At 40.5% G+C, this 8,499-nt stretch overlaps 1 protein-coding gene across 1 annotated transcript; it reads right to left on the bottom strand.

The window, feature by feature from the left end:
- Window positions 1-5,504: 5,504 nt before the first annotated feature.
- LOC111345142 (heme-binding protein 2) lies at window positions 5,505-6,835 on the bottom strand. The gene has a single exon (XM_022952421.2). It carries the CDS (start codon window positions 6,705-6,707, stop codon window positions 6,045-6,047), a length of 663 nt encoding a protein of 220 aa, XP_022808156.2. The 5' UTR covers window positions 6,708-6,835; the 3' UTR covers window positions 5,505-6,044.
- Between the last annotated feature and the right edge of the window lie 1,664 nt (window positions 6,836-8,499).

Genomic DNA, 8,499 nt, shown 5'->3' with positions numbered 1-8,499 from the left:
TTGGCTAGTAGTGCTCGCTTTGCTATTTTGGCCACTCCTGGCCGATTTGCAATTTTCGCCACTACTAGAAAATTTGCCATTTTGACTACTAGTGGCCGTTTTGCGATTTTTGCCACTAGTGGCCGTTTTGCGATTTTGACCCCTGGTAGTCTTTGGCAATTTTGGCTCCTTTTCCTTCCTTGCAATTTCAAAGTGGCCGATTTGCGATTTTAGCCACTAGTGAACCATTTCCGATTTTCGCCACTACTGCCCTATTTGCAATTTTGGCCACTAGTCGACGATTTGCCATTTTGGCCACTAGTAGACGATTTCCGATTTTGCCCACTACTGGCGGATTTGTGATTGTGACTACTAGTGGACAATTTGCGATTTTGGCCACTAGTGGACGATATGCGATTCTGGCCACTAGTGGACGATTTGCCAAGTTGCCAGTAGTGGACGAATTGCGATTTTAGCCACTAGTGGACGATTTGCGATTTTGGCCACTAGTGGACGATTTCCGATTTTGGCCACTAGTAGACGATTTCCGATTTTGACCACTAGTGGCCGATTTGCCATTTTGGCTACTAGTGGCGGATTTCCCCTTTTTCACCACTAATGGCCGATTTGCGATTTTTGCCACTGGTGGAAGATTCGCCATTTTGGCCACTACTCGCCGATTTGCGATTTTCGCCACTAGTGGACGATTTGCCATTTTCGCCACTAGTGGACGATTTGCCATTTTTTCCACTAGTGGATGATTTGCAATTTTCGTCACTCGTGGACGATTTGCCATTTTGTCCACTAGTGGCCGATTTTCCATTTTAGTCACTAGTGGACGATTTGTCAATTTGCCCACCACTGGGCGACTTGCCATTGTGGCCACAAGCAGACGATTTGTCATATTGGCCACTAGTGGACGATTTACAATTTTGGCCACTAGTGGAGGATTTGCCATTTTGGCCACTAGTGGACGACTTCTCATTTTGGCAACTACTGGAGGACTTACCATTTTCGCCACAAGTGTACGATTTGCCATTTTCGCCACTAATGTACGATTTACCATTTTGGCCACTACTGGACAATTTGCCATTTTGCCCACTTGTTGACAATTTCCAACTTTGGCCACTAGTGGACAATTTGCCATTTGGCCACTAGTGGACGATTTGCCAATTTGGCCAGCAGTGAACAATTTGTCATTTTGGCCACTAGTAGAGGATTTGACAATTTGGTTACTAGTGGAAGATTTGCCATTCTGGCCACTAGTGGACGGTTTGCCATTATGGCCACTAATGGACGATTTGCAAATTTGGCCACAAGTGGACGATTTGCCATTTTGGCTACTACTAGACGATTTGCCATTTTGGCCACTAGTTGACGGTTGGCCATTTTGGCCACTAGTAGAAAATTGTCCATTTTGGCCACTAGTGGACGATTTGCCAATCTCGTTACTAGTGGACGATTTGCCATTTTGGGCTAGTGGAGGATTTCCCATTTTGGCCACTACTAGACGATTTCCCATTTTAGCCACTTGTGGATGATTGGCCATTTCGGCCACTAGTGGAAGATTGCCCATTTTGGCCACTAGTAAACGATTTGCCATTTTCGCCACTACTCGACGATTTACCATTTTCGCCACTAGTGGACGATTTGCAATTTTGACCACTAGTAAAGGATTTATTATTTTTGCCTCTAGTGCAGGATTGGCAATATTGGCCAGTAGTGGACGATTGGCCATTTTGCACACTAGTGGACGATCTCCCCCTTTTGCCACTACTGGACGATTAACAAATTTTGCCAGTAGTGGACGATTTGCAATTTTGGCCACTAGTGGACGATTTCCCATTTTGGCCAGTAGTGGTCGATTTCCCATTTTGGCCACTAGTGGACGATTTTCCAATTTGTCCACTAGTAGACGATTTTCCAATTGAGTACTAGTGGACGATTTTCCATTTTGGCCAGTAGTGGACGATTTGCCAATTTGGCCACTAGTGGACGATTTTCCACTTTGGCCACTAGTGGACGATTTGACATTTTGGACACTAGTGGAGGATTTGCCAATTTCGTTACTAGTGGATGATTTACTATTTTGGCCACTAGTCGACGTTTGGCCATATTGGCCACTAGTGGACAATTTGACATTTTGGACACTAGTGGAGGATTTGCCAATTTCGTTACTAGTGGACGACTTGCCATTTTGGCCACTAGTGGACGATTTGCCAATTATGGCCACTAGTGGAAGATTTGCAACTTTGGCCACTAGTGGACGATTTGCCACTTTCGCCACTAGTGAACGATTTGTCATTTTGTCCACTAGTGGACGGTTTGTCATGTTGGCCACTAGTGGACAATTTTCAATTTTCGCCACTAGTGGCCGATTTTCCAAGTTTGCCACTAGTGGACCGTCGATTTGCTATTTTCGGCACTGGTGGACGATTTGTCATTTTGTCCACTAGTGGACGGTTTGGCATGTTGGCCACTAGTGGACGATTTGCTATTTTGGCCCCTAGTGGACGATTTGCGAATTTGGGCAGTTGTGAACGATTCTCGATTTTGGTTCCTAGTGGATGTTTTGCCATTTTGTCCACTAGTGGCCGATTTGATATTTTAACCACTAGTGTCGGATTTGCCATTTTGACCATTTTTGGACGATTTGCCAATTTTTCCAGTAGTAGCGGTTTTGGGATTTTGGCCACTAGTTGCAGATTTGCCATTTTTTTTTTAATAGTGGCAGATTTCCTATTTTAGTCACAAAGTGGCGGACTTTTCATTTTGGTCACAATGTGACTGATTTGCCATTCTGGTTACTTGTTTCTGGTTACGATTTGCGATTTTGGCCACCAGTGGCCGACTCGCGATTTTGGTCACTACTCGTGCTTTTGCCGTTTTTGCCACGAGTGGACGATTTGCCATTTCTGCCACTAGTGCCGATTTTCTATTTTGGCCAGAAGTGGACGATTTGCAATTTTTGCCACTAGTGGACGACTTACAATTTTGGCCACTAGTGGCTGATTTGGCATTTTGGGCATAAGTGGATGATTTGCAATTTTGGCTACAAGTAGGCGATTCGCTATTTTGGCCAATAGTGGCCGATTTGACATTTTGGTTACTTGTGGACGATTTGCATATATGGCCGCTAGTGACCGACTCTCGATTATGGTCACTAGTGGTGCTTTTGCCATCTTGGCCAGTAGTGGTCGTTTTGCCATTTTGGCCACAAGCGGCTCTTTTGCCTTTCTGGCCACTAATGGTTTATTTGCGATTTTAGCTATTAGTGGCCCATTTGTCATTTTGGCAACTAGTGGCCGAGTTGTGATTATGACCGCTAGTGCAGTGGCCGTTTTACGATTTTGGGTTTTGGACACCAGTTGGTAACAGGCAAAATTAAGATTATATGAAGCCTAGTTTAACCATTGTAGGACACTAGAGGATAGACTGCTCGATAGACAGTGATGTTCTTAAGTTAGTGTCCACAAGTTATCATTACTATTACTATGGTTATCATTATTGTTAATATGTTTTTTTTTTTCTTCCGCTTTTCATCGATATGTGGGATGCGGCAGTACTAGCCATATGCAGTCTGAACTGCTCTATTTTTTTGTATAGTAATGGCGCTGTTGATGTTGTGTTTCCGTCCGAAAGGAATCAAGGACACTTGCAAGTTCAGTCATTTTTCTGGATGCACCTAAGGCGCTTTATCCCTAAAATATAAAAAAAACTACAACTAAAACCCTATTAAGTTATTTATTGACAAAATTTAATTATATACACAAACGATAACGCAAAGCTCGTGTTGAGAATAGATTTCCGATGCCTCCATGGGCTAATTTTTTAATAGAAGAAGTTTAGAATGTTTAGTGCAGGAGCCAGTGTGTTTACGTCCACGCCCTCGACAATCCTTATACATATAGGCAGAGTTTCCGATTGTTGTTAATCAATCGCAGATGCCACAAAAATCTTTCTCTCTCTACTTGACAACGACGCCCTCGAAAACCGCAGGCCCGGCGCGCTGAAAAACTTCATATAATCTCATTTTTCGAGTGTGATGGAAAACTAGATAAATGGGGCCTTGAAGACACTTACAATGTCTTTTATGGTTCTTTAGGGGAGAAAAACGAAGAAATAAGAAAATTTATTAAGACTTTTATCCTGGTTGAGAGCAAAATAGAAGATTTTTTCATAATATGAAGATAAAGTATGACACTTTTTTTACCAGAGAACTGAAGCTTACGAAATTAAAGCGAGGGCAAATTCCTCTTATATCGTGGCCTTCCGTAGTTTGGTTTTATATCATTCGAAATGTGTCTTGAAATTGACTGGATAAGCTATCATGAAATATTTATTCCCAAAGCCTGCACAGAATTAAATTAAATTGGATATTGGTTGAAGATTATCTTTGTCCATGAAATATCATTTATACAGAATACCTCTTGATAGTTTTCGACGTACGAAAACATTTAAGCAGTTTTCACTTTTTTCTGTTCGTGTTTTGACTGAAATTTCAAAAAGGAGGGCTAAAATCTTCCATGAATTGATAAAGTTGTATCTAAGAAGTTGTTTTGCGGGAAGGGAAACTCTACTCTTGTTGCTGAAAGAATAAATTTTTAATCGGACAGTTTTGATAAGAACAATTTTCTTTTGAATAGTTAATAATGATTTTTCCACTTCTTTTCACATTCGTCTTTCTCACGGCTTATTTCGTTGAACGAAAGAACAAACGATTTTACGGGTTTTCCTCAACGTTGACATTATACTGACAGTATTGCATTTTTTTGGATCCCAGTTACACACATAGCAAATGTATAAAACGATCGGTCACTTGAACCAAGAACATGCACTTGAATTTTATTGAATTTGCTTAAACACAAATGCAAGATATATACTCTTATATCATCATATGGTCATATCGTCAATACTTGACAAGTTCACGCCGAAAAAAAGGAAACTTTTATCAACAATCTTTTCCAGTTGTTACTTATCTTCTAGGTTTGACTGCGGTTTAGGTTAATTATTTCAGAATTAACCAATTTTCGTCATCCATCGTTTTCGGAAGCAGTGGTTCCTCTGGTTTCCCGCGGTTTATTTCGCATTCTGATCGCAACAGAGAGTGCGAAATGAATGTGAGTTCGTTGATATATTGCGCGGAAACACGCACCAATACCTTCTCGCTAAGACATTGCTTTTTTTTTGTCTTTTTTTTTTTTTTCGGTCAGTAAGTCCTTCCTCATAGCAAAATTTCCATATTGATTGTTTTCTTTGGAAGATGTTTATCCAACGTAAATCATGAAGCATATGAGAGAAGGACACACGGCGTCTTGCAAAAAGATATTAAATTCGATAACGAAAAATAACTGTTTCAGAAGTTTTTGTCACATCAAGAGACTTTTCTTCCGATTTTCCCATCGGGGTCACCATATACAATTTAAAATTCTGTTTGTACTTGCTTGCCTCGCTTGCTTTGTTTAGACTGGAGTTTGGTTCTCATAAAAATGAGGCCGATCTCGAAAAAAAAATTCATCGACGGCTTCATAACACCGAATAGATATTTTTAATTCCGTATGAACCTAATTAGTAAAATTGGTTTACATTTGCATATGTACCTTTACTTTCATAGTCTTCAATTAAACAAGTGAATTTCGCTTCGATTCACCAAAGCTATGTTTTTTTCGATTAACTTCTAATATGTTAGTTTGTTATAACTGTTACAAAACAAATAAAGGAATCTCCCAGCGTTCGTTAATATGCTTCTCAAACTTGGCTTTTAAACAGTTTTCAAATTGAAAAAACAGTGTCAGTTGGGAAGACTTGCGAAATAATCTCGAATAATCAAGAACAAAATTCAAATCAGGATCGATGACCATGAAAAATTTAAGGATATTTACTTCTTTGTCTCTACAACTTAAGCTTTCTGGAAATAATCCACAAGGCTTTTATGCGTCTTCGCAGTTCAAAATCAAGGACGTCTGTAAAAGAAACCACAGATTTCTTCAAATGAAGAGTGGTAGTGATTACTGAAGCGTGAAGCAGTAAACAAAGCGAAACACGCTGTAAAGTTACGTAATTATCTATTCAGTTGATTCACCAGAAGCGCCTTCTTTACCCGGTTTCTTCTCTGCTAAAGAAGGCTGAGGATCAGCTACAAGCAATACTTCATTGTGACGGCCAAACAGCCGGAAAGGTGGATCATGGCCGGCTGCAATGTACATATTTTTCACATAACCCTTGCCGTCTCTCTCCAAGGCCTCTTTGAGCTTCTTCTCGTTTTCTCGCCAATCCTTGTCCTTCGCGAAACCGCCAAAACCCGATGCATACATCACACAGCCGTCAACTTTCTCATGGAACACCGTTTTATCTTTAGGTACTGGAGGTGTGGCTTGGAACTCGGCTGGGGTGTAAAAAGACATAGTGAAGGCCTCACATTTTCCTTCGTTGTCGAGTTCGACCTGGGAATAAACAGGCACAGTCATGGCTATTTTCTTTCCCCCCTCGTTCTCTCCCCTGATGTAATTGAAGAGCCTCCAGAATCCGGTACTTGAGCAATTTTCTAGGTTGCCTTCTTCAAATCTTGTCTTGACCCAATGGGAGTCTTCATACAAGCGTACTTCGTAACCATCGTTGTGTTCGAGAACTTTGTAGCGCGGGCCTTCGGAGCCCCGGTAACTTTCGGGAATGTGGAATTCGCTCGTGTCTACCTTCGGTTTTTCTTCGCCTTTCAACCAATTCAACATGGCTGCTTGAGTATTTAGGGCGACAAGAAATACTACGACTTAATCGGCGAGAGATCACTGCGAGTGATCGTCCTTACAAGTGCCACGGTAAGTTTGTCCAATCGCCGATTGCGTTACACAGGTTACTTGTCTCCGTGACGGTATAACGTGACTATTCCCCAACCACCAAACTTCAACTTGAAGGAGGGTAAATATCTTTTAAAAGGTTTTTTTTTAGTTTTAAGGTCACCTTTTGACAACCATAACTTTTGATTCTTCCATTCTAACCTTCAGGTGTAGCGATAGAAAGAGGGAGACTTGGGTCAGGTCGAAGAAAAGAGGGAGGCATGGGTCGGGTCGCGTGAAAAAAGGAGAGAAACTAGGGAATTTCATGAATGGCCCACAAAGCAAGGGGACGAAAAAACTGACTTTCTGGGTGGAGCATAGTTTTATCTTCATTCCTAAAATTTGACTCGGCTTAATGATGAGTAATTTTTGCGTGATTTTTCTGAGTTTGACTAATGGTCGTGGGTCGTGGGTACAAGTCGTGAGTCGTGGGTGTGGGTAAAAAAAGTCGTGGGTGTGGGTAATGCATAACAATTAATAGTTAAGAGCTCATATTTAATAATGTTAATAGTACCACTACTGATACTTACTGTTATTTTTGTAAGGGAAAAGGGTTTTTTCGGGATCGTGAAGGGCCCTTTGGCTGGTTTTAAACGTGATTTGGTTATATCGCCGTGAACGTTGAATCGCCTTAACTTCATGGAAATTGCGAAATGACTGGCTTTTTTCGCGAAACGTGCCTTGAACCGTTGTTATTCTTCTTTTCCCACAAATTTATCCTGTAAGCGTCTCAAAACAAGACGTGAAACATAACTGTCATTAGTTACCGTGAAGTAATAGCCGGGAGTACCTCTCGACGAACAATGAAATGTATGTTTCTTGAGTACGTCACATTTCGCAACCCTGCAGAGTCTGGTCTTTGTCAGATAAGAAATTAATCGTTTAAAAATTGAAATTATTAGAACCTCTTTATTTATTAATTTACTTATCTCAATAATTCTTCATATCTAGTTTATTTTATGATTTAGAAAAGGACCTGGCCAGTTAAATGGACGAAGAAAAATTTTAAGATTGTATTAATTGGTTCTTCGTTTAATTTCTTGTCACCGATGCCAGTTGTCATGACCAATTTAACATTGGCTTGCGATTTCAGGTTGTCGATTGTACCGCACACTGGATCAGAGGTTTTATATTTTCGTGCCTTGGAAAAACCTTGGAGCCAACATCTCCAGACCTGCAACTAACGTTGCAACGTTGCTATCTATATATCGGCTTATCTTGCAACAGTTCGCTGTTTCACTTCATTTTTTTTTTCTTAGATGCGGGGTAGATGATACGCGATACGGAGATGACAATTGATAAAGCATTCGGCTCTTTGTCTGAATGTCATTGATCAATACAAGCTTTATTTTCCCTGACCAGCAGAGGGATATACTTTAATTTTACTTTTGAAACTTCATTTATTTTTAACCGGCACTGACAGCACAATTTAATTTTAATTCAAGAACACGGCTAATAGCCGTGTTTCTGATCCTCGAAGCTTCTTTCATGTTCTGAAAACGTTGTTCTTTTTTAAGTTTAACACTTCTCTCTTTTCAGTGTAAGATTATTTTTTTTGTGTGTTGATCAAGCGTTTGACCTGAACAAAACTCCTCAAACTCTTTGGAATGACCCTCATTTTGAGAGATTACATCATCCTGCAAATAATGGCTTTGTCTTTGATTTCACTTTTCTTTTTGAGTGAAAT

This window comes from Stylophora pistillata, chromosome 13, assembly GCF_964205215.1.
Source record: "Stylophora pistillata chromosome 13, jaStyPist1.2, whole genome shotgun sequence".
In the NCBI taxonomy this organism is placed as follows: domain Eukaryota; kingdom Metazoa; phylum Cnidaria; class Anthozoa; order Scleractinia; family Pocilloporidae; genus Stylophora; species Stylophora pistillata.
The sequence above is the reverse complement of the archived record's forward strand: the minus strand, read 5'-3'. Positions and strand labels throughout refer to the sequence as shown.

Coding starts and splice junctions, on each gene's coding strand:
- LOC111345142 (XM_022952421.2), bottom strand. CDS start 6,707: ATGTTGAATTGGTTGAAAGGCGAAGAAAAACCGAAGGTAGACACGAGC.